A 26,730-nucleotide genomic window follows, 5' to 3' on the forward strand; every position below is an offset into this window, starting at 1 on the left:
CTCTGGATCTTCTTCCAACTATCATAAATCTCTGCCCACTGTTCACCAGCCATTCTGTAATGGTAAACAGGTTCCCTTTTCACATTTATTCAATCACGAGATGGGGATCTCACTGATTACACCAGCATTTATTGTCCATCCACAGTTGCCTCTGGACTGGGGAGGCAGTACTGCATCTGATGAGTGGGTCTGGGGTCAGTCTGGCCAGACAGTATTTGGACAGCATATCTCCCCTCCCCCCCCCACCCCCCCCCCCCCCCCCGCCCCCACTGAAGGGCAGCAGAGAGCCGGTGGTTCAATCCTCACGTCCTGCCTTCCTGTTTTACCTCCCAGATTCTCTGCATCCCGGTACTGGGATTTGTGAAAATTTCTATCCAAAGTCACAGATGGCCAACCTCAAATGATTCAAATGGACAGAATAATTTTGAGCACCTCTTTAAAACTTTTCTCTCCTTAGAGAAGGTTAAAGGAACGGCAGTGTGGTAGTTTGATGGTTACTTTTAATGAGGCCAACTCTTACATCTCATTACTTGAATTTAAATTCCTTGACTTCTGTGGTGGGAGTTGAACCCGTGTCTCATGGCTACTGGTCCATTGGGCTACTGTACCCAATGTTACACTTATAAAACCCTTACTTCTCAAATATCCTTCCAACCTCCTCTGCGCTGAGCAGAACCCAGCTTCTCCACTCCATCATTGCTGGGTTCTGATAAATCTCTTCTGCACCCTTTCCAAAAGACTTTTAAGAGATAGCTCCAAAAGAACATAAAACTCTGTCAAAGCAATCACCTTTTATAAAATTGAGCAAATTATAATAAAGTCCTACATTTATATAGCACCTCCTGCATCTCTTTCAGAATGTCCTGAAGTATTTTATAGTCTACAAAATATTTGTGAAGTGTAGTCACTGTTTTAACACAGGATTCTGCCAAGTAGTGAAGATGTGTGAGTTACCACTTTTAATCATCTCAGCATAAACAACATCAAGTTCGCAATTGTCCTTTCCATTAATTTCCATTAAGAAAGCATTCAGTGGTACTGAGTCACATCAGATAGTGACATGCCAGTTGGAAGTTTTCCACACTGTTATCCTGGGAAGATCAAGCCACAGGTTCCAAGTCTCGCTGTCCATGTCTCGAGCAGTTTATTGGCGAGCATCATATTAAACTAGACAGTAGGTGACGTTATCCAGCAAGGAGCTAACGTTGTGTACCATGTATGGAAATGTGTGGTGCCTTGGTTTGGATATGCCATCAGATGAGCTACTCTCACCTGAGTCACGAGGTCTGGGTTCAGTTGGTGTTTCGGGACAATACCGAGGGACCACTGCACTGTTGGGGGTGACCTCTTCTGAATGAATCATTAAACCAAGGCCCCAAGTTGTTGTAAAAGATCCAATGGTCACTGTCTCAGTGAAGAACAGGGAAAGTTGGAGGGTCTTCATATCAATATATTTCCCTCAGCAAGCATTGCATTTAAAAGAAACATGCATATACGCACACCTCACCCACACACATGCATACTCACACACACATACATGCACACATACACATACCACACACACATATCACACACACACACAGACATACATGAACGTACATCTCACACACATCACACAGACACACACACACACCCCACACACATCACACACACACATCACACATCACACACACACCCCACACACATCACACACACACCCCACACACATCACACACACACACACACCCCACACACATACACACACACCACACAGACACACACACAATGCTGTCAGTGGGAGCTTGCTGTGGACCAGTTACCTGCTTTGTTTCCTACTTTCCAACAGTAAACACAGAAAATGCTTGTCTGTTTGGCTAAAAATTGGTTTGAGTTGTTTGGGAAGGGATGAGAAAGGCACTATGGAAAAGCAATTCTTCCTTTACTATTTCTTCCCCAGGGCCGAGACACGTTGTGATGAGATTCGTTGTGAAGTTCTTCCCCCCTGATCACACACAGCTCCAAGAAGAACTGACGAGGTTGGTGCCAACGCTTCTGCTGTCGATCTGGGAGCTCCCATTCTGTGGCTTCACAGAGGGCAGTGCCAGTGTGGAAAGTGAAGTGCCAGTGTGTGAGGGGGCTTGGGACACTGCCTATTGGCAGTAGTGCCTTTGGCCAGTGGAGTGCAGTCCCCTTTTGCATTGGGCAAGGACTCCTTGAGGTTGTGAAGATCAGACATGATCTCATTGAGTGGTGGGATAACCTAGATGGGCTGAACTGCCTGTAAACACTGTGAATTGCTGCTTGTTTGTTCTTGAGTGGGAGAATCTGGGGTGGGGGGGCAGGTGGTTGTTGATGGGAATGTGGGGAGAATAAAATGGGATCAGTACGGCTCCTTGAAGGTCAGCATGGACTTGATGGGCCGAAGGGCCTGTTTCCTTGCTGGCTGGCTGTATGACATTACATAGAAGCTGTGTCTGCTCTCACAGATACTTCAAAGAGCGCTCCCCGAGGTCCCGAGTCCTTGATCAGTATCCCTAAAACACATGACATGGTCGTTAACATATTGCTGTTTGTGGGAGCTTGCTGTGCACACATTTGCTGTTCTAGCTTCTATGTTGCAGAGGTGACTACCCTTGACAAGTGTTCAATTGGCTGTCAAGTGTTATGGGAGGCCCTAAGAAGAGATGTGAAAAGTGTTAGAGAAAAGCAAATCTATTTTTGTTTAGTCAGTCTGAGTTTTTGGCTTGTGACCTTTCGGAGGGGTTGTGTAACTTGCATGAAGTAATATTGATTAATAATGTTTCTTGGACATGCCTGGGAATGTTTCCAGGAATTCCTGTGGTTAAATGACCTCCTTTCGCAGCCACATCTCTGAGGTGCCTCTCTGTCACTGAAGAGCACTGTGGGCAGGGAGAACTGGCTGGGAATTATTTTTACAGCCGGCACTTTCTTCCGAGAATTCCAACCCTTTAAACTTTATCTTCTCCATTGAAAGTTTATATTTTATCCACAAACAAAACACTAGGATCACAAGACCTCCGATCTACTATGGTTTCCTTGGATACACCATGAATTATTGATTATTCTCCAGGATGTCTATAAGACCGTAAGATATAGGAGCAGAATTAAGCCATTCGGCCCATCGAGTCTGCTCCGCCATTCAATCGTGGGTGGTTTTTCTTTTTGTCAACCCCATTCTCCTGCCTTCTCCCCGTAAACCTTAACCCCCTTACCAATCAAGAACCTATCAATCTCTGCTTTAAATACACCCAATGACTTGGCCTCCACAGCCCTCTGTGGCAACGAATTCCGCAGATTCACCGCCCTCTCGCTGAAGAAATTCCTCCTCATCTCAGTTCTAAAGGGACGTCCCTTTATTCTGAGGCTGTGCCCTCAGATCCTGGACTCTCCCACTGATGGAAACATCCTCCCCACATCCACTCTATCCAGGCCTTTCAGTATCTGGTAGGTTTCAATGAGATCCCCCCTCATCCTTCTGAACTCCATTGAGTACAGGCCAAGAGGCATCAAACCCTCCTCATACGTTAAGCCTTTCATTCCTGGGATCATTCTTGTGAACCTCCTCTGGACCCTCTCCGGGGCCAGCACATCCTTCCTTAGATACGGGGCCCAAAATTGTTCACAATATCCCAAATGCAGTCTGACCAAAGCCTTATAAAGCCTCAGCAGTTCATCCTTGCTTTTACGTTCTAGTCCTCTCGAACTGCAAACCTAGGGGCAATAAAAGAAGACATTTTCTTTTGTCGGTGATGATTTTATTTAGGAGGGGTCTTTGGGAAGCTGTTTGATAGTCAAGAACTATTCAGTTGAGTGATGTTGCATATTTGCTGTCTGATGTGAGTAGAGTTTCCATGAGGATGGATGCATTGGATAACCAATGGCAAGAGGGAAGGGCTGGTGGAAGTGGGTGGGCAGATATTGGACCACCAATCAGATTTTGCAGCTTCCATGGGAACAGGATGAATGACAGAGATGATGAAAGGCTCATTCATAACACATCAGAATAACGGCATAAAGTTAGATAAATCAAGGGTTTTGTCCATTTCGCAATGGACAAGGTTAAGGGTGATTTAACAGAAGTGTTCAAAATTGCGAAGTTCCTGATAGAATGGGGTAAATGATTTCCAGTGTCAGTACCCAGAGTGAGCACAAGGAGCGGGGAGGAGAGAGGTTTCTGCAGAGCTAATCTTCGTGGTCCGAAAGGGAGGAGGAAGCAGTCTCCTTCAAAGTGGAATTGGGAGTGAAACTACCCAGGGGGGAGGGGTGGGTGGAACTCGCTGGAAAGTTCTTCCAAAGGTTCGGAGCGATCGAGGTCACTAAAAAAAAAAGCAGGATGTTTCACCACTTGCATGTGGCTGTTTGTGGGATCTTGCTGTGTGAAAATTGTCTGCTACCTTCCCTGTATGATAACGGTGACCACCCTCCGTAAAGCAGCTGGCTGCAAGTGGAGGTTATTGCCATGTGCACAGGTGCGGTGAGGTGCAGGTACAGTGAAAACCTCCCCTACAGCAGCATCACAAGTGCGTGGGTTCAGACAACACAGTTCTGAGCTAAAACAGCTCGTTCAGCATTGGTCAGGTAAACAGTCGAAATACATGCCCAAAGGTGAAAGGGCTCTCCCACTGCAGTCTCTCATCAAAAAGTCAAATCAAAAATTTTGACCTGTACAAAGAGGACGGGTTGCACTTGAATCCCAGGGGGACCAGTATCCTGGCGGGGAGGTTTGCTAAGGCTACTGGGGGGAGTTTAAACTAGATTTGTTGCAGGGTGCGATCCGAACTGGAGAGACTGGGGAAGAGGTGTTTGGCTCTCAAGAAGCGAAAGCTAATAGTAGGTACGAGGGGGAGGACAGGCAGGTGATAGAGAAGGGACGTGCTCAGACCGGTTTGAGATATGTCTACTTTAATGCTAGGAGTATTGTGAACAAGGCGGATGAGCTTAGAGCTTGGATCAATACTTGGAGCTACAAGGTGGTGGCCATTACAGAGACTTGGATGGCTCAGGGACTGGAATGGTTGCTTCAAGTGCCGGGTTTTAGATGTTTCAGAAAGGACAGGGAGGGAGACAAAAGAGGTGGGGGAGTGGCGCTGTTGATCAGAGATGGTGTCATGGCTGTAGAAAAGGTGGACGTCATGGAGGGACTGTCTACGGAGTCTCTGTGGGTGGAGGTTAGGAACAGGAAGGGGTCAATAACTTTACTGGGTGTTTTTTTATAGGCTGCCCAATAGTAACAGGGATATTGAGGAGCAGATAGGGAAGCAGATCCTAGAAGGTTGTGATAATAACAGAGTTGTTGTGATGGGAAATTTCAATTTCCCAAACATCGATTGGCATCTCCAGACAGTGAGGGGTTTGGATGGGGTGGAGTTTGTTAAGTGTGTTCAGGAAGGTTTCTTGACACAATATGTAGATAAGCCTACAAGAGGAGAGGCCGTGCTTGATTTGGTATTGGGAAATGAACCTGGTCAGGTGTCAGTCCTCTCAGTGGGTGAGCATTTTGGTGATAGTGATCATAATTCTATCTCTTTTATGATAGCACTGGAGAGAGATAGGAACAGACAGACTAGAAAGGCGTTTACTTGGAGTAAAGGGAATTATGAGGCTCTCAGGCAGGAAATTGGAAGATTAAATTGGAAACAGATGTTCTCAGGGAAAAGTACGGAAGAAATGTGGCAAATAGTCAGGGGATATTTGTATGGAGTTCTGCATAGGCATGTTCCAATGAGACGGGAGTCACGAGAGGATACAGGAACCATGGTGTACAAAGGCTATAATAAATCTAGTCAAAAGGAAAAGAAAAGCTTACAAAAGGTAGAGAGCTGGGCAATGTTAGAGATCTGGAAGAGTATAAGGCTAACAGGAAGGAGCTTAAGGAGGAAATTAGGAGAGCCAGGAGGGGACATGAGAAGGCCTTGGCGGGCAGGATTAAGGAAAACCCCAAGGCATTGTACAAGTATGTGAAGAGCAAGAGGATAAGATGCGAAAGGATAGGGCCTATCAAGTGCAGCAGTAGGAAAGTGTGTATGGATCCAGAAGAAATAGCCGAGGTATTTAATGAATACTTTACATCAGTATTCAGTATGGAAAAGGACCTGGGGGATTGTAGTGTGGACTTGCAGCGGGCTGAAAAGCTTGAGCATGTAGATATCAGGAAAGAGGAGGTGCTGAAACTTTTGGAAAGCATGAAGTTGGATAAGTCGCCGGGGCCAGATGGGATGTACCCCAGGCTGCTGTGGGAGGCGAGGGAGGAGATTGCGGAGCCTTTGATGATGACCTTTGCATCATCGATGGAGACGGGAGAGGTTCCAGAAGATTGGAGGGTTGCGGATGTTGTTTCCTTATTCAAGAAAGGGAGTAGAGATAGCCCAGGAAATTATAGACCGGTGAGTCTTACCTCAGTGGTTGGTAAGCTGATGGAGAAGATCCTGAGATGCAGGATTTATGAACATTTGGAGAGGTATAATATGATTAGGAATAGTCAACATGGCTTTGTCAAGGGCAGGTCCTGCCTTACGAGCCTGATTGAATTTTTTGAGGATGTGACTAAACACATCGATGAAGGGAGAGCAGTAGGTGTAGTGTATATGGATTTCAGCAAGGCATTTGATAAGGTACCCCATGCAAGGCTTATTGAGAAAGTAAGGAGGCATGGGATCCAAGGGAACATTGCAATGTGGATCCAGACCTGGCTGGCTTACAGAAGGCAGATAGTGGTTGTTGAAGGGTCGTATTCTGCATGGAGGTCGGTGACCCTCAGTGATCTGTTCTGGGACCCTTACTCTTTGTGATTTTTATAAACGACCTGGATGAGGAAGTGGAGGGATGGGTTAGAAAGTTTGCAGATGACACAAAGGTTGGATGTGTTGTGAATAGTATAGAGGGCTGTCAGAGGTTACAGCGGGACATAGGATACAAAGTTGGGCTGAGAAGTGGCAGATGCAGTTCAACCCAGATAAGTGTGAAGTGGTTCATTTTGGTAGGTCAAATATGATGGCAGAATATAGTATTAATGGTAGGACTCTTGGCAGTGTGGAGGATCAGAGGGATCTTGGGGTCCGAGTCCATAGGACGCTCAAAGCGGCTGCGCAGGTTGACTCTGTGGTTAAGAAGGCATATGGTGTATTGTCCTTCATCAATCGTGGAATTGAATTTAGGAGCCGTGAGGTATTGTTGCAGCTATATAGGACCCTGGTCAGACCTCACTTGGAGTATTGTGCTCAGTTCTGGTCGCCTCACTACAGGAAGGATGTGGAAGCCATAGAAAGGGTGCAGAGGAGATTTACAAGGATGCTGCCTGGAATGTGGAGCATGCCTTACGAAAGCAGGTTGAGGGAACTCGGCCTTTTCTCCTTGGAGCGACGGAGGATGAATGGGGGGACCTGATAGAGGTGTATAAGATGATGAGAGGCATTGATCATGTGGATAGTCAGGGGCTTTTCCCCAGGGCTGAATGGTGGCCACAAGAGGACATAGGTTTAAGGTGCTGGGGAGTAGGTACAGAGGAGATGTCAGGGGTAAGTTTTTACTCAGAGAGTGGTGAGTGTGTGGAACGGGCTGCTGGCAATGGTGGTGGAGGCGGATACGATAGGGTCTTTTAAGAGACTGTTGGATAGGTACATGGAGCTGAGAAAAATAGAGGGCTATGGGTAAGCCTAGTAATTTCTAGGGTAGGGACATGTTCGGCACAGCTTTGTGGGCCGAAGGGCCTGAATTGTGCTGTAGGTTTTTCTATGTTTCTAATATTGGGCATTGTTTGTCATTTTAATTCTCTCTGTGTGATGCACTTGGATTTTCTTAAGTCTCAAGTTGAGTTTATTACCATGTGCACAAGTGTGGTGAGGTGCAGGTACAATGAAAAACTTGCTTGCAGCAGCATCACAGGCACATAGATTCAGACAACACACAGAACATAAATTATACAACACAGTGAAGAAGAAAGTGCAAATCAAGACATTAGTTTAAAAAAACACAATCAGACAGTCCATGGTAGTGCAAGAGGTGGTCCATAGTGTTCCATTGCTGAGGTGGGGTTAGGGTTGTGCAGGTCGTTTCAAGAACCTGATGGTTGTAGGAAGCTTCCTGAACCTGGTGGGGTGGGACTTCAGGCTTCTGCCTGACAGTAGCAGTGAGAAGAGGGCATGACCCAGATGGTGGCAATCCTTGATGACAGATGCCACCTACTTTAGGCAGTGCCTCCTGTAGATGCTGTCAGTGGTGGGGAGGGCTGTGCCCATGATGGACTGGGCTCTTTGCAGCCTCTTGCGTTCCTGTGCCTGGCGAAAGGCACCAGTGACTTTTTTTTAATCCATTGCCTGGAGAGGTGTGTGGGAGGTGCTCCCTGCTCCTCTGCTATCAGATTGACTGCAGACAGGCTGGCGGTGTTACTGAGACGACTGACTGTGTGTGTTTTGCAGGTATCTCTTTGCATTGCAAATCAAGCAGGACCTGGCCTCGGGCAGAATGACCTGCAACGACACAAGTGCAGCACTCCTGGTCTCTCACATCATCCAATGTGAGTGAGTTCGAAGGTCTCCTGCTCTGGGCGTGGTGTTACGGACTGCGTAAAGGTTCTCTTCGGCATCTCATCTCACAGGTCTCCTTCAGCCTCCCAAACCCACCTTGGTGCAATACTGAAGGGGTACTACAGTGTCAGAGGGGTCATCTTCTGGATGAGACATCTGGTCTCTCTCTCGGTGGGTGGGAAGAATCCCAGTGCTGGGTCGAAGAGCAGGGAAGCTCTTCCTGATGTCCTGGCCGACACTAATCCCACAACCAATGTCAGCAAACAAGCAGAACATTCCAATATTTGGACACCGCTGTTTGTGAGGCTTCTTATTCCGGCCTCTGCCCTCTTCCCTTCCAGTCCTGATGAAGGGTCTCGGCCCGAAACGTCGACTGTTTATTTCCCTCCATGGATGCTGCCTGACCTGAGTTCCTCCAGCACTTTTTGTGTATTGCTCCAGATTCAAGCATCAGCAGAATTGTTTGTGTCTCTGTTTGTGAGGCTTGCTGTGCCCCCGTAGGGTGTCACCTCCCTGCATTACAGCTGCAGTGTTGCAGCACAGCACTGCTGCCTCCCAGCTCCAGCGACCCAGGTTCAATCCTGACCTCCGCTGCTGTCTGAGTGGAGTTTGTACGTTCTCCCTGTGACCGTGTGGGTTTCATCCAGGTGCTCTGGCTTCCTCCCTCATCCCAAAGCCGAGCGGGTTGGTGGGATTCTGGGGGGAGTTGATGGAAACATAAGAACACAAGAAACAGGAGCAGGAGTCGGCCATCCGGCCCGTCGAGCCTGCTCCGTCATTCAATAAGACCATGGCTGATCTGGCCGTGGACTCAGATCCACTTACCTGCCTTTTCCCCATAACCTTTAATACCCCGGCCATGCAAAAATCTATCTAACTGTACCTTATGTATATTTAATGAGGGAGCCTCTACTGCTTCGCTGGGCAGAGAATTCCACAGATTCACTACTCTCTGGGAAAAGCAGTTTCTCCTCATCTTCGTCCTAAGTCTACTCCCCTGAATCTTGAGGCTATGTCCCCTAGTTCTAGTCTCACCTACCAGTGGAAAGAACCTTCCTGACTCTATCTTATCTATCCCTTTCATAATTTTACATGTTTCTATAAGATCCCCCCTCATTCTTCTGAATTCCAGCAAGTATAGTCCCAGGCAACTCAATCTCTCCTCATAGGCTAATCCCCTCATCTCCGGAATCAACCTGGTGAACCTTCTCTGCACCATCTCCAAAGCCGGTATATCTTTCCTCAAATAAGGGGACTAGAACTGTGGGGAGAATAAAAAATGTCAGTAATATAGGATGGGTGTAAATGGGTGGTTAATGCTATGTGTGAACTGAAGAGCCCGCCTCCATGCTAGACACAAGAGTCTGCAGAATCTGGAGCAACACACAAGATGCTGGAGGAACTCATCAGGTCAGGCAGCATCTGTGGAGGGAGATGGATAGTTGACGTGCCGTGATTTTTCCTTCCTCCTTCCGCCTATCACCCTCCTCAACTGAATCCACCTATCGTCTGCAGCTTTTGCCCAACCCCTTTCCCTCACCTCTTTACGCTGGCTCTCTCCCCTCTACTCCCTCAGTCCAGATGAAGGGTCTCGACCCAAAAAGTTGACTGCCCATTTCCCTCCACAGATGCTGCCTGACCCGCTGAGTTTCTCCAGCATCATATTTATTGCTTCTGTTTCAACGCTGTACGCCTTTATGAGTAATTAAACTGCAAGGGGAACGTCTTGAGGGAAATGTGAAAACTGCTGTAGAAATTCAAATCTTTCTTTAATCCGTTGCCTGGGAGAAAAGATGGGAGATGTTATCAAAGGATGGGAGATGTTAACAAAATGTCTGGTTGATGATGAATCGGTGCGCTGAGTGATGGACTGAGCTAGTCCATACTTCTGTTTTCCAGCTGAAATTGGGGATTTTGATGAAGCTGTTTTCTCCGAGCATTTAGCGAAGCACAAGTACATACCTCAGCAGGACGCTCTGGAGGAGAAGATAAAGGAGTTTCACAGCGGGCATGTGTAAGTAGAGTCACAGAGAGAAGCCTTGTTAACTCTGACAGATCCATTCTATTTGTGTTTTCAACCCCACTGTGGTGGGAAAATGTAGGCAGGAAACATCAGGGATGTCCATCCATTCATAGTCATAGGCTAACACCGCCTTGGACTGTCCTGACACCCCCACCGGACCGCCCTGACACCCCCTCGGACTATATTTCTTTTTTTCTCTCTCAACTTGCACTGATGTCATTATTTTATTTATTTTGCCATTTAAATTATGTATAAATTATGCACAGCCTCAGATTAAAGGGGCGTCCCTGTAAAACTGAGTTGAGGAGGAATTTCTTCAGTGGAGGGTGGTGAACCTGTGGAATTCGTTGCCACAGAGGGCTGTGGAGGCCATGTTATTGGGTGTATTTAAGGCAGAGATTGACAGGTTCCTGGTCGGTGAGGGGGTTACGGGGAGGAAGCAGGAGAATATGGTTGAGAAAAAAATCTTCCATGACTGAATGGCAGAACAGACTCGATGGTCCAAATGGTCTAATTCTGCTCCTGTATCTTATGGTCTTATATTTTATGTTAATTTAAGATTATGTTAACTTATGTTTGCCATGTCTGTAATGCTCTGTGCTCTGCTGCAAAAAGCTAATTTTCATGGCATTTATACCCTGGGTATGTGTGCCCATGACAATAAACTTGAACTTGAAATGTATGCCACGGGAGAAGACCATACAGCCCACTGAGTACATACTTGCCAGATCTGGACCTCTGGTTACCCCCACTTCCCAGGACTCAGTCGGTGACCCTGCAGGGCAATAAGGGGTTGTAAAGGCACACTGGGTATGTTCCTCTAGTGACCAAGGGGTAGAACATAAAAGCAGGGAGGTTGTGGTGGAAATGGAGCAAGAAACAAATCTGCGGGAGGAACTCAGCGGGTCAAGCAGCATCTGTGGGGGCAAAGGCATTGTCAATGTTTCGGAAACCCTGCATCAGGCCCCTTTCTCCAATCACCATTTTTCTCCTGAAGATTTTCCCTTGAGCTGTGCACTGCAACAGAGGAAATATATGACAAAGGAAGCTGTCACTTCTGTGCTGGCTGATAAAGACCTCCCTACTCTTGTCCCAATGTCAAAGTCGAGTTTATTGTCATGTGCACAAGTCCATGTATGCACAGAACTTAGCTGCAGCAACATCACAGGCAGATCGCATTAGATGTTCACAAGAAAAACAAATTAACATAAATTCTACAAAATTATACAAGAAGGAACACAGAATAAAAAAAACAAAGTCCATTGTACTGCAAAGTGGTCATAGTGTTGCTAAACTGTAGTCATTAGGGTTGTGCCGGTTGGTTCAGGAACCGAATGGTTGAAGGGAAGTAGCTGTTCCTGAACCTGGTGGTGTGGGACTTCAGGCTTCTGTACCTCCTGCCCGATGGTAGCTGCGAGAAGATGGCGCGGCCCGGATGGTGGGGATCTTTGATGATAGATTCTGCCTTCTTTAGGTGCGGAGGGATGTCCCCGTGATGTATTGGGCTGAGTCCGCCACACTCTGCAGCTTCTTACATTACGTTAACTTTAAAACCTGTTAACTGTTGGAACAGGGAGCAAAGGCTGGTGGGTGGAGTTTATCTCCCAGTCAGCCATGGTCCATTTGATTGGCAGATGAGGTGTGAGGACTTGAATGACCTTCTGCGCCTGATGTGTGTCGAGTGTACCAGCTGTCCAAGATGTGCAGGGCTTTACTTTGCACTGTTGTATAAAGGTACTTGACAGAGTGACGAGTGGTGCATTGAATGTTCCCTCTGGAAGGCGAGCAGATTACCAGCAGAGTTGCTGTACTGTTGCTTAAATAAACTGGGGCAATTCAAGCACAGAACAAAAAGGACCTTTCAGAGTGTCCAAAGTGCTTTACGCTAATGAAGTATTGATGTAATACAGGGGACAAGCAGCCAATTAAGAGGGAGAGCTGCCTCCTCCTCACCGCTACATCATGGATCATTCATCTCAATGTGAGGGGGCAGAATGTGCCTTGGTTTAACACCTCATCTGAAAGGCAGCCCCTGAGGCGGAGCTGGATTCCTTCAGTGCTTGTGTATTCGGAGTGGAACATGGACCCATGACCTTGAGGAGCTGTAGGCGAGAGTATGAAACCTAACTGAGTCTGGAAATAGGGCCGAAGTAAACTGCTTCTTACCGACGCTATATGCAAGAACCAGCAAGTGCGTGGAAATTCTGGGGCATGGGGCTAGGATTTGGGAATGTGGACAGTGGGGCATTTGCCCCTCTTGTGTTTTGAATTTTCGTCCCTTCACTGCTTCAGTGCCTGTTCTGTTTTAATTGCTTCTTCTGCGGCCCATTATCCGCCTCTGTCTGTTGTCAAAGTTCAACCAGTCACTATGGAAGGGAGGGCAGTATAACTTGGAAGAGCAGGATTACTTGGGGACGAGGGTGGATGTCTGTGACTGCTCTCATGGCCTTGTGTGTAGTGTTTTAACTTGTGAATATAGGTTTGGGGTTGGTCTGTGTGAGGGTTACCAGAAGGTACGGTGATTAAAATGGGGCATACAAAGAGTTGTGGGGTGAAAAAACAGAACTGATGTTGATGGACTTGTCAGGTAAAGGAATTGAAGGTTGTGGCACTAAAGCTGATTGATGAAGCTTAGATGCAGATCTAATTAAAAGTAGACCAACTTCACAGGGAGAACAGCCTCCTTTTTGAGCCAATATTCCTTGCAGGAAAACTGGTTCTTAGACTAGTTTCCCAGCAACTTAGAACATAAAACATAGAACATTACAGCACAGGAACAGGCCCTTCGGCCCACGAAGTTGTGCTGAACTAATTAAGCTAATGACCCCTACTCCCTTCTGCCTGTACATGGTCTATATCCCTACATTCTCTGCATATTCATGTGCCCATCCAAGAGCCTCTTAAATACCTCAATAGTATCTGCCTCCACCCCCACCCCTGACAGCATGTTCGAGGCACCCACCACTGTCTGTGTAAAAAAAACTTGCCCCGCACATCTCCTTTGAACTTTCTCCCTCTCACCTTAAATGCCTGCCCTCTAGTATTAGACGTTTTGACCCTGGGAAAAAGATACCGGCTGTTTACTCTATCTGTGCCTCTCATAATCTTATAAACTTCCTCAAGTAGAATGCTTTGACAGCACTCATGTGTTGTTTGACTGGGAAGAGAAGGGAATTCTTGTGCAGGATTTAGAACAAGGCTGGCCTGTAAAAGTGGGAGCTGTCGATCCCAGTGCCTGAATTGATAATTGCCTCACGCTGTGTGAGAGGAAATGTGGCAATGCTGTGAATCACTTGCAGCAAAGGGCAGCCTCAGCTCGGCAGCCTGAGGTATGAGTGGACTTTGATAAAGTTTCTTTCAGACCTTCCCTGCAGAGAGACTTCCGTTGCCAAACTTCAGGCGGGAGAGAGGGAGAAATCCTCTGGTTTGTGCTGTTGGACATTTAAGGCAAGGAAATGAAATAAATTGAACGTTTGTGCAGAAGCCTGCTGCAACCTTTTCTGTTCCTCAAGGGAACCTGGCTGTCACAGTCAAGGCCAGAACTTAATGCCGATCTCCAGCCGTTCCCTGAGCTGGATCATTTCACAGAGCAGTTAAGAATTAACCATAATGGTGAGTCTGGAGTCATGTTCAGGCCAGACCAATGAGGATAGCAGATTTCCTCCCCGGGAGGAGGTTGGTGAACCAGATGGGCTTTCACAACCGCCCCGTGGCCTTGCACTCACCAGCACTGAGGCTCGCTTTTTACTCTCGATTTATTTAGCTAATTTAAATTTTTCAGCTTCCGCAGTGGAACTCGAACTTGCAACCGCACTGGAGTAGTTAAACCTCAGGATTGCTATTACAGGAGCATAAACATAATGCCACTGTGCAGTGTAACACACTCTAAAGCTTGAATTGAATCCCACTTGATGAAGTGGTCCGAACTGGTTTTGAAGAAGCTGAATTGGGAGTTATTAGAGTTACAGAATTTTTGCTAATGCACCATAGAAAGCATCCTATCCGGATGCATCACAGCTTGGTACGGCAACTTGTTCTGTCCAAGACCGCAAGAAACTGCCGTGAGTTGTGGACACAGCTCAGCACATCACAGAAACCGACCTCCCCTCCATGGACTCTGTCTACACTTCTCGCTGCCTCAGTAAAGCAGCCAGCATAATCAAAGACCCCATCCACCCCAGACATTCTTTCTTCTCCCCCCTCCCATCAGGCAGAAGATACAGGAGCCTGAGGGCACATACCACCAGGCTCAAGGACAGCTTCTATCCCACTCTGATAAGACTATTGGAACAGTTCCCTTATATGATCAGATGGACTCTTGAAATCACAATCTACCTTGTTTGACCTTGAACCTTATTGTCTACCTGCAATGCACTTCCCTGTGGCTGTGACACTTTACTCTGTATTCTTTGTTTTTACCCTGTACTACCTCAATGCACTGTGTAATGAATTGATCTGTATGATCGGTTTGCAAGTTTGAAGACAAGTACCTCGGGACAAGTGACAAAAATAAACCAATACCAATTCTCAAGAAAAACATAAATTAGACATAAAGTACACAGAATTTTTACAAGAAAGAACACAATTAAAATAAAAAAAAGTTCGTTGTGGTGCAAAGTGATCATAGTGTTGCTAAACTGTAGTGATTGGGGTTGTGCAGGTCGGTTCGAGAACCGAATGGTTGAAGGGATGTAGCTGTTCCTGAACCTGGTGGTGTGGGCCCTCGGGGATGTCATGCACCCTCTGGTGGACAGTGTTGACGGGGTGTTGCTGGAGGCCAAGAAAATCAACACAGGAATCATGGGATAATCTGGCAAGGTTGGGAGAGTGGGGACTGGAAATTGGCAGGTTTTTCTGAGGAGAGAGCGCCTAATGCAATGATCCCTTTTGCTTGTCTCCCTTGCCCAAAGTGGTCAAACGCCTGCTGCTTCTGACTACCAGCTGCTGGAGGTCGCGAGGAAGTTGGAAATGTACGGAATCCGGCAACACCGAGCGAAGGACAGAGAGGGGACGAAGATCAACCTCTCTGTGTCGCACACGGGGATCATTGTCTTCCAGGTAAAGGGGGCGTGTGTGGGGGTGGGGGGGCCACCGGAACCTTGTCTTCCCTCACACAGCAACGGCAAATGCTGGAAACGCTCAGCAGGTCGAGCAGCATCTGTGGAGGGGGAAACAGTGTTTAATGCATTGGGTCAGAGATACTTCATCAGGACTGGGAGTCAGAGTCATGGAGTAATATAGCACAGAACCAGGCCCATCGTGCCCATGCCGACCAAGGTGCCCACCTAAGTTCATCCCATTTGCCTGCATTTGGCCCATATCCCATATCCTGCACATACCTGTCCAACTGTCCTTTAAATGTTGTTATTGTACCTGCCTCAAACACTTCCTCTGGCAGCTGGTTCCATAATCGGACCACCCTCTGCGTGAAGGTGTTGCCCCTCAGGTCCCCTTTAAATCTCTCGCCTCTCACCTTAAACCTACGCCCTCTAGTTTTGATTCCCTTTCCCTGGGGAAAAGGACTGAGTGCATTCACCCTAGCTACACCCTCATGATTTTATACACCTCTATAAGGTCATCCCTCAGTCTCCTATGTTGCAAGAAATAAAGTCCTAGCCTATCCAACCTCTCTTTATAACTCATGCCCTCGAGTCTCGGCAACGTTCTTTGTACTGTAATTAAATTACCTGTAAATTATCATCTTTAATTAAAATTACCCTTTTTTTAGTCTCTTTCCCAAAGGACCACTGACCTGAAATATTAACTGTTTCTCTCTCTACAGATGCTGCCTGACACACCGAGTGTTTTCATCATTGTCCGTCTTTTCTTTCAGACTTCCAACATCTGCAGTACTTTTTAGATTTGTTTCCTGTCCCACCTGGGTTTGTTCTGACTCCTTGGTGTTTTGATGTCTCTGGTGCAGGGGAACAACAAGATCAACTCGTTCAACTGGGCCAAGGTACGCAAGCTGAGTTTCAAAAGGAAGAGGTTCCTCATTAAGTTCCGTCCGGAGACAAACGTAAGTGTTAACTGATGCAGATGCCTCTCTCTCTGGTTGCTGTCCTCTACGCACTCAGTGCTGATCTTGGTGTCCTTGCATCTCCTCCGCAGTCCTGCCAGGACACCTTGGAGTTTACCATGGCCAGCCGAGATTCCTGCAAGGCGTTCTGGAAGATTTGTGTGGAATATCATGCCTTCTTTCGACTGTTCGAAGAGCCCAAACCCAAACCCAAGCCCATCCTCTTCAGCCGAGGTTCCTCCTTCAGGTTTAGGTAAGGTGTAGAGCGTTGATGGTGACCCCTGTGCTTGTACCTTCCCGTGTAGAGTGTGCACCAATGCCTGCTGGTTGCGTGGGAACCCGGCCTGGTGGGAAGGGCGTTGCCAAGGGAGCATTGTGTCATGGGAGGAGCAGTGCTGAGGGAGCACCTCGCGTTTGGAGATAGTGTGTTGTGGGAGGGCTGTGCTGAGGGAGGAGCAGTTCAGTGGGACTCTGCATTGTGGGGGGACAGTTCAACAGGACACTGGATTGTGGGAGGGGCAATTCAATGGGACACTGTTGTCGAGGGGCAGTTCAGTGGGAACTATGTTGTGGGAGGGGCAGTTCAGTGGAACCGTTGTGGGGGGGGGCAGTTCAGTCTGGCAATGTTATGTGGGAGGGGCAGTTCAGTGGGACACTGGATTGAGGGAGGGGCAATTCAGTGGGACACGTGGGAGGGGCAGTTCAGTGGGACACTGGATTGTGGGAGGGGCAGTTCAGTGGGACACTTGTGGGAGGGGCAATTTAGTGGGACACAGTATTGGGGGGGCCATTCAGTGGAACACTGTTGTGGAAGGGGCAGTTCAGTGGGTCACGTTGGGGGCAGTTCAGTGGGACACTGGATTGAGGGAGGGGCAGTTCAATGGGACACTGTTGAAGGAGGGGCTGTTCAGTGGGAATCTTGTGAGGAGGCAGTTCAGTGGGAGTGCTGCATTGTAGAAGGTGCAGGCGCAACAGGTTGCTTTGCTTTTGGAGAGGGGATGCTGAGGTAGTGTGGCACTGTGGGTGAGCAGGAATAGGGTGGTGTCCCACTGAGAGAGGGGCAGTGCTGAGGAAACGCTGCAGTACCGTCCTTCAAATGTTCGACCAAGGTGTGTTTGTCCTCAGGTGGATATAAAAGATCTCACACATTGTTCTGACGGAGAGCACAGTAGCTCACCCTGTGTCCTGGCCTTTATTTTATTCCACAGTTGTGATTCAAAAACAATTAGACAAGCTGGCGGATGTGTTTCCCCCGTGACTGTATGGGCTTTGGGTTGTGCTGACGGTTCTGGATTGTGATATTTTTATTCTTTGAAGCAAATTTGCTTTTTCTTGAATGGAAGGGCTGGCTGTTTTCCAGCTGTTATCCAGTTGTTTCCCATCCCAAGAGCTCGTGTGACTTCCACCAGCTTTCAGGCAAATTAAATCATTCCATTGGAGGGAATCCCCTCAGTCTCCTCCCACCTCCCTGCTGGAGGAGCTGGAATGGTCCTTCTCAGATCAGATTAGTTTATTGTCATATACACCAGGGTGCAAAGAAATTCCTTGATGGCATGAAGCTCACAGAGTAAACAGTCTACACGGTAATAATAAATACAGCAATAAATACAGCGATGAACACAAAACAGCAGAATGGTGGAAAGATTGTAGTGCAGTCTATGGTAGTGCAGGAAGAAATGTGAAAGAGACAATAACGGAACAGGTAGAGTTAAGAGTCCAAGAACGTGGCAGCCAGCACTGGGAAGGGGATGTGAAGAAGGTGATTGGTTCAGGAGTCTGACAGCAGTGGGGAAGAAGCAGTTCTGGACGTCCGGGCTTTTCACAAGATCACAAGACAAGGGAGCAGAAGCAGGCCATTCGGCCCATCGAGTCTGCTCCAAGGAAAGGGAAATAGAAATGAGAAATGGGGAATGGGGGAAGAAAAAAAAACTATTCTAATCCCAATTTCCGGCCTTATCCCCATATCCCTTGATATCCTGACTATTTAGATATCTATCTATCTCCTCCTTGAACGCCCCCACTGATCTGGCCTCCACTGCTGTACATGGCAAGGAGTTCCACAAATTCATCACCCTCTGGCTAAAGAAATTTTTCCTCATCTCTGTTTTGAAACTGTACCCTCTAATTCTAAGATTGTGCCCTCTGGTCCTGGACTCACCCACCAAGGGAAACAGCCTAGCCACATGTACTCTGTCCTTTCCTATCAATATTTTAAATGTCGCTATGAGGTCCCCTCTCATTCTTCTGTACTCCAGTGAGTACAGTCCAAGAGCCGACAAACGCTCCTCATATGTAAGCCCTTTCATTCCTGGAATCATCCTCGTAAATCTCCTCTGAACCCTCTCCAACGTCAACACATCCTTCCTAAGATTTTAAGCTCCTGTATCTTCTCCCAGAAGGTAGGTGAGGGAAAAGGGAAGGGCCAGGGTGGCAGGTGGGTTAAGAGAGATCAGAGAAGGTTAAGGGGAGAGTTAATGGTGGTGTTCAAAATCAAGAAGGTTTTGAAGAAGAGGGGATGGGTGCCCAGTGGACACGGAGTGAAGGAGGTTCGCAGAGGGAGAAGAGGGGAGCGTCGAACTCAGTGAGTGTGATCTGGAACACGCTGCATGTGAGGACGATGAAAGCAGATTCCATGGGAACTTTCAAAAGGGAATTTGGGGAAATAGTGGAAGGGGAAAGATGCCTGTGGCTCTGAGTCCAAAGCAGGGCAATCGAGACCATTGGAGATTTTCACAAAGTTGATAAAAGCACAATGGGGTGAATGACGAGTGATTCAAGGATTGGTGACTTGGGGAACTGCAACTGCTAGCAGCTGGTGCCTGGCTACTTACGAGAAAGAGGCTTTTTGCGTTTACAAGATCATGAAACAGCAAATAGTCCGATAGAATTCCACGGAGAGCAGCTTTGTAAATAACGTTCCCTCTCTTCCAGTGGAAGGACCCAGAAGCAACTCCTGGATTACGTCAAAGAAGGTGGATACAAAAAGACACAGTTTGAGAGGTGGGGATGTTTCCTTTCCTGTCTATTTGTCATTGCCCTTCTAACTGGGTATCAGTGCCCCAGCAGGCAGTGACATTGAATCGGTGTAGTGAGGATTCCTCTGTTAGTTGGAAATGGAAACCAGAAGTTAGAAATTTAATCTGTCTTTTGACAGCAACTTAATTCAGATAAATGCAAGGTGTTGCAGTTTGGATAGACAAACCAGGACAGGACTTGCACAGTAAATGGTAGGGCCCTTGGGAGTGTTGTAGAACAGAGGGACCTAACAGTGCAGGTACGTAGTTCCCTGAAAGTGGCGACACAGGTAGAGGGTGGTGAAGAAGACGTTTGGCACGCTGGTCTTCACCGGTCAGGATATTGAGTACAGGGGTTGGGACGTCATGAACAGCTGTGTAAGGCCACATCTGGAGGAAGGATGCCATTAAGCCGGAGAGGGTGCAACAAAGATGTATGAGGACGTTACTGGGACCGGAGGGCTGGGGTTGTAAGGAGAGGCTGGATAGAACATAGAACACTACAGCACAGTACAGGTCCTGCGGCCCACAATGTTGTGCCGACATTTTATCCTGCTCTAAGATCTATCTAACCCTTCCCTCCCACATAGCCCCCTATTTTTCTATCATTCATGTGTCTATCTAAGAGCCTCTTAAATGTCCCTAATGTATCTGTCCCCACAACGTTTGCAGGCAGTGCGTTCCACGCACCCACCACTCTCTGTGTAAAAAAAAAACTTACCCCTGACATCCCCCTTATACCTTCCTCCAATCACCTCAAAATTATGTCCCCTCGTGTTAGCCATTGTCGCTCTGGGAAAAAGTCTCTGACTGTCCACTCGATCTATGCCTCTTATCATCTTGTACACCTCTATCAAGTCACCTCTCAACCTCCTTCTCTCCAAAGAGAAAAGCCCTGGCTCACTCAACCTAGGCTGGGACTTTTTTCCCTGGAGCGCAGGAAGCTGAGGGATGACCTTATCGAGGTTTATAGAATCACGAGGGACATTGTCTATTTTTCCCAGGGTAGGGGAGTCCAGAACTAGACAGAATAGGTTTAAGGTGAAAGGGGGAAGATTTAAAAGGGGACCTGAGGGGCAAGTTTTTCACACAGAGGGTGGTGGGTGTGTGGAACGAGCTGCCAGAGGAAGTGGTTGAGGCAGGTGCAATTATGATACTTAAAAGGCTTTTGGACAGGTACATGGATAGGAAAGATTTGGAGGGATACGGGCCAAATGCAGGTAAATGTGACAAGCTGAGGTAGGCAAATTGGTCAGCATGTACGAGTTGGGCCGAAGGGCCTATTACTGTGCTGTATAGCGCTATGAATCTATGACTAAATATTCAGCAGGTCAGGCAGCTTATGGAGAGAGCATCAGAGTTCAGGGCACTGATCTTCCAACAGAACCAAATCTGATCTTCTCCAGTACCAACACTCAAACCGCTGGAGGAACTCAGCGGGTCAGGCAGTATCTGCAGGGAAATGGAAGTCGACGTTTTGGGTCGAGACCCTTCACCTTGACTGAAAAATAGAGGGGAGCTAGGCAGTATAAAGAGGTGAGGAGGAAGGGGCGGAGCAAGAGCTGGCAGGTGATGGGTGGATCCAGGTGAGGAGGGGTGGTAGGCAGATGGAGGAGGGGAGATGGGAATGTTGACAGAGGCCGGGAGGTGATAGGTGGAGGTGACAAAGGGCTGAACATGATGGAGTCGGATAGGAGAGGAAGGTGGAGCATGGAACCAGATAAGGGAGGTGGGGAGGGCAGATGGGGACCAGTGGGGGGGAGGAGACCCAGTGGGAGGGGTGTGTGGGTGACGGGCAGATGGAGGGGGGGGAAGAGGGGAAGGTAACAGGGTGATGGGGGCTGCGTGGGTGTAGGAGGCACTGGGTAGATCAGGAGAGAGGAAAGGGACAGAGGTGGGGCAGGTTACCTGAAGCTGGAGAATATGCCACTACGAGGTTGCTTCTCTGGTACCAGTTTGCTTTTGAAGAGGTGAGAGAGCGAGGGAAATGAGAGGGAGGGCACCCAGAGCTTGACAAATGGTGGGAGGAAGCGATTGGGCAAGGCCAGAACTTGGTTCCTCTAATTCTAGCCTCACCCAATCACTCCCTTGGTCTGGAGATCCCTCTCTGGCCTCACGGCATCAACCACTCCTCTTGATCCTTGAAACCTACCTATCTAATCACTTGTTCTAAGTGTTTGTTCGTGTTTAAGGCAGAGAAGCACCTTGGAATGTTTTCCTACATTGTGGGTCCCATACACAGGTCCATTGCTGGGGTTTGTAATTGAGCCATGGGAGGTAACTGCCCTGGCCAGCATTCATTGCCCATCCTTAATTGCCCTTGAGAAGGTGTTGGTGAGCTACCATCTTTAACCACTTGCAGTACCTATGCTGAAGGTGCTCCCGCCGTGCTGTTGCACAGGAGTTCCCAGCGATGATGGATGGGTGAGACATTTCCAGGTTGGGATGGTGCATGATTTGGAGGGGAATCTGCAGGTGGTGGTGTCCCCCTGCACCTTACTGCCTGTCCTCCATGGTGGTAGGAGCCCTGGGTTTGGGAGGTGCTGTTTGGCACTGGTGTTGTTGCCAGTGCAGTGGAGTTCTTCAACTTTTTACGTTCCCTTTTGGACATTTTAGTGCAAATTGTGAACCTCTGAAGAAATTCCTAAAGTCAGCTGGAAAGAGAGGCCAGGTCATTAGTGTCTTAGATCGATATTTAGTTAAAGTTGTTACCTACTCTTTTAATTTTTTTTATTTTTCAGGAAACACAGTAAAGTGCAGTCCATCCGAAGTCTGCCTGATCATCAGTCGCTGGTGCCAAAACAAGTCAGTAAATCAGGAAGTGATGTTGTCCACAGAAAATGATTATGTCTGTTTTCCACTTCTGTTCGTTCACTCAAATGTCCCTAACATTAAGGGGTTATCGGATAGTAAATATCAGTATAAAGTATGCCATTAATGACAGGATCCTTAACACCATTGATGCACAGAGGGATCTTGGGGTCCAAGTCTACAGCTCCCGGAAAGTGGCAACACAGGTAGATAGGGTGGTAAAGAAGGCATGTGGCATGCTTACTTTCATCGGTCAGGGCATTGAGTATAAAAGTCAGGAAGTCATGTTGCAGCTGTATAAAACTTTGGTTAGGCTGCACTTGGAGAATTGTGTGCGGTTCTGGTCGTTCCATTCCAGCAAGGATGTGGGGGCTTTGGAGAAGGTGCAGACAAGGTTCACCAGGATGCTGCCTGGATTAGAGGGCATCTGCTACAAGGAGCGGTTGGACAAACTTGGGTTGTTTTCTATAGAGCGTCAGAAGCTGAAGGGAGACCCGATAGAAGTTTATAAAGTTATGAGAGGCATAGATAGGGTAGACAGTCAGAATCGTTTTCCCAGGGTAGGAATGTTGAATACTAGAGAGCATGGGTTTAAGGTGAGAGGGGGAAGTTTTCTTACACAGAGTGTGGTAGGTGCCTAGAATGCACTGCCAGGGGAAGTGGTGGAAGCAGATACAATCACAACCTTTAAGAGGGTTTTAGATAGGCAGGGAATGGAGGAATATGGATCATGTGCAGGCAGAAGGGATTGGTTTAATTTGGCATCATGGTTGGTGCAGATATCATGGGCTAAAAGGCCTGTTCCTACTCTGCACTGTTCCATGTTCTATGTTCATCAGGCCTGACACAGTTCCCATCACGTTCCCGGGTATGGTTATGAGATTGCCTGCTCGATGGCTGGGTATGGATGGGGAGAAACTAGTTTCCTGTGCAGTCGGCCTGGGAATGAGGAGGTTGTGAACTCTCCAGCTGAAAGTAAGATGGAAGCAGATCCCCTAGCAATTTCCAGATGGGGATTGGGTGAGCGTCTCAGGAGAAAGAACTGGACCAGTGCCAACTGGCTGACAAAGACGCCCTCCTGAGCCAATCTCAGTCCAGTAATTGAGGTTTGCCTTTACATAGCACCTGTAATGGAGCAAAGCATCCCAATTGGCTCTACAGGAGGTTGATTAACAACATTTGTTACTGGGCCACAAAAGGGAACATTAGGACATGGTCTACCCCACGGGAGGAAGGACTGAGAGATGGTGGGGTTGGGGGAGGGAATTTCGGAGCTCGGGGACACGGACACCGATGGTGGAGTAGTCTTGTGCAGGGATTGGAGGAATAGGGAGCTGACGGTCTGGAGGGGCTTCCGGAGATGAAGGGAACGAGGACATGGAGGTAATTGAGAGCAAGTATGGGAATGTTTAGGGTGAGGTGTGGCTGGACCAGTTGCAGTTCAGCTTGATGAGCCCAGGGAGGTGGGTGCTTGGTATTGGAATTGGTTTATTACTGTCACTTGTACTGAGCTACAGTGAAAAACTTGCATATGGTTTATACAGATCAATTCATTATACAGTGCATTGAGGTAGTACAGGGTAAAAACAATAACAGGATACAGAGTAAAGTGTCACAGCTGCAGGCAGACAATAAGGTGCAAGGTCAAACAAGGTAGATTGTGAGGTCAAGAGTCCACATTATCATACTAGGGAACCATTCAATTGTCTTATAACAGCAGGATAGAAGCTGTCTTTGAGCCTAGTGGTACGTGCCCTCAGGATCCTGTACCTTCTGCCTGATGGGAGAGGGGAGAAGAGAGAATGACCCGGGTGGATGGGGTCTTTGATTATGTTGGCTGCTTCACCAAGGCAGCGAGAGGTAAAGACAGAGTCCATGGAGGGGAGGCTGGTTTCCGTGATGGTGGAGATGTTTGGTACAGGTTAGGGCAGCAAGTCCCAGTGTTATTGAAGAGAAGCCTTGCTTGCTTGCACTGTAGAGCATGCCCTTCCCCTTTAATCTCTGCTAAAGATGACAGACCACTCCTCCCACAGCGTGGGGGTTATCCAAGGACAACAGTGAGGAGTGCCCCAGTTAGGGGAGCTCACAGGCCAAGTCTGTTGAGAATTACTTTCCCTTTCTGTGACATTCCCAACAAAGTTGTCCCAATGTCATTAAAATTTAATGGACTTTGTCATCTTTGACCTCATTCCTCCCCCCCCCCCCCCCCCCCCCCCCCCGTGGCATCCTTCCTGAGGGGGCGATGCTCCCCAGGGACAGGTGTTGAGGAGTGGGCAGTGGAGAATTGGGTGGACTCAGGTTTACAGAGAGTGTGTGGGTAGGAGAACAGTGAAGCAGTGGGTCACCAACACAGGACGGGGTGAGCTGATGCAGTGGCAGAGTCAGGGGGGGTTGAGGAAGTCTTTAGGGATGGGGGTGTGAGAGAGGGCAGGCCACAGTGGACACCAAGGCTGAGTTTGCTTTCTGTACTGTGGCCAGGAAGTATGATTGGTGGGTCTGAGCTGAACAAACAGGGGTAGGTAATACCAGAGGTGAAGCTGTTCCTTGCCCTCTGACATCTCCTGCTGAGGACCTGGTGTCCATTGTACAGTTCCCTAGCAAGCAGTCACCAGGGTACAGAGTGGGAGGCCACTGTACGTGCACCATTCCCACAGGCTACCAGTTAGTCCCGCTGCCCTACACACTAGAACACAAGAAAATAGCAGGAGACAGCCACTCAGCCCCTCAAGCCCACCCCACCATTCAATATGATCATGGCTGATCCATGCCGGCCCCAACTCCTCTTCTGTGCCATTTCCCCATCACCCTCAATTCCTCGATCTTTCAGATATTTATCTCTCTCCACCTTAAGTACATCTAATGATCCGGCCTCCACTGCCCTCAGGGGGGGCAGAGAATTCCAGAGATTCACCCCACCTCTGAGAGAAGAAATTTCTACACATCTCAGTTTTAAGTGACAGGCCCCTTATCTTGTAGTTATGTCCCCTTGTTCAAGATTCTCCCACTAGTGAAAAGCTTCAGCATTTACCCTGTCAAGTCCCCCTTAGGATCGTGTATGTTTGAACAAGGTCACCCCTCGTTCTTCTAAACTCCCAGGTATACAAGTCCAAACTATTTAGTCTCTCTTCGTAGAACAACCCTCTCATCCCAGGAATCAACTTTGTTAAACTTGTCCCTTCTGCCTGCACATGGTCTGTATCCCTCCATTCCCTGCATATTCATGTGCCTATCTGAAAGCCTCTTAAACGTTGCTATTGTGTCTGCTGCCCCTAGCAGCCCATTCCAGGCACCCACCACCATCTGTGTAAAAAAAAACTTGCCCTGCACATCTCCTTTAAACTTTCCCCCTCTCGCCTTAAAGTTATGTCCTCTAATATCTGACATTACCATCCTGGGAAAAAGACTGTCTATCCTATCTACGCCTTTCATAACTTTATAAGCTCCTATCGGGTCTCCCCTCAGCTTCCAGTGCTCCAGAGAAAACAGTCCAAGTTTGTCCAACGTCTCCTTATAGCTAAAACTCTCTAATCCAGGCAGCTTCCTGGTAAACCTCATCTGCACCCTCAGCAAAGCTTCCACATCCTTCCTGGAATGGGGCGACCAGAGCTGCACACAGTACTCCTTTGGACTGCCTCCAGTGATACTATGTCTTTTTTTTTAGGTAAGGGGACCAAAACTGAATGCAGTGCTCCAGATGTGACCCACCAACACCCTGTACAATAGCAACAAAACCTCCCTTATTTTGAAATTCCAACCCTTTCGTAATAACAGGGTTAGAGATTAAAAATAGGGAGGTATTGTTGCTCTTTGTGGGAGCTGCCAGCTGGTTTTTTGTGATTCATGCACTAGAACACCTCGATCCCTCTGCACTTGACTCAATGCCTCCATACGATTTTCTTTTCCCCTTTGGAAGTTGGAAGTCCTGGCCTCTCAGGCAGCTGTTCCAGACCATGAGATACTTAGCACAAGAGCTTTCCCTCATCATTTCTCCGGTGGTTTTCACCAATTATGTTTAATCTCTGTCCCCTTATCATTGACACTCCTACACCTGCAAACACTTTCTCCCTATTTACTCCTAAAACCCTTTCTTTGAACCCCTGTGTTAAATCTCTCCTCAATCTTCTCAGCTTTGAGGGAAACCACACTGGCGTCTCCAGTCTGTTCTGCACCCCCAGGACCTCCTGTAATCCTTTCCCCATAGCTTCTCCAAAAGTCTACTGTCCTATCGAAAGTTTGGAGCTCAGGATAAGACCCAATGGTCTTGCTGAGGCCCATGCAGTGATTCATAAGTGCTCAGCCTTTTTCTAGACAGTGTGATGGGGTGCAGTCCCAGAGGGAGTG

At 47.8% G+C, this 26,730-nt stretch overlaps 1 protein-coding gene across 6 annotated transcripts in view; it reads left to right on the forward strand.

The window, feature by feature from the left end:
- farp1 (FERM, RhoGEF (ARHGEF) and pleckstrin domain protein 1 (chondrocyte-derived)) overlaps positions 1–26,730 on the forward strand; it is a 229,001-nt gene that overhangs the window by 117,127 nt on the left and 85,144 nt on the right. For all 6 annotated transcript variants that reach the window (XM_052026779.1, XM_052026780.1, XM_052026781.1 and 3 more), the window contains 8 exons: positions 1,937–2,015; positions 8,415–8,512; positions 10,422–10,536; positions 15,456–15,603; positions 16,469–16,564; positions 16,657–16,817; positions 19,496–19,564; positions 22,320–22,383. In XM_052026779.1, the coding sequence (XP_051882739.1) occupies positions 1,937–2,015; positions 8,415–8,512; positions 10,422–10,536; positions 15,456–15,603; positions 16,469–16,564; positions 16,657–16,817; positions 19,496–19,564; positions 22,320–22,383 (830 nt within the window). The remainder of the gene's footprint in view (positions 1–1,936; positions 2,016–8,414; positions 8,513–10,421; positions 10,537–15,455; positions 15,604–16,468; positions 16,565–16,656; positions 16,818–19,495; positions 19,565–22,319; positions 22,384–26,730) is intronic.

The sequence above is a fragment of the Pristis pectinata genome, chromosome 11 (assembly GCF_009764475.1).
Source record: "Pristis pectinata isolate sPriPec2 chromosome 11, sPriPec2.1.pri, whole genome shotgun sequence".
NCBI lineage: Eukaryota > Metazoa > Chordata > Chondrichthyes > Rhinopristiformes > Pristidae > Pristis > Pristis pectinata.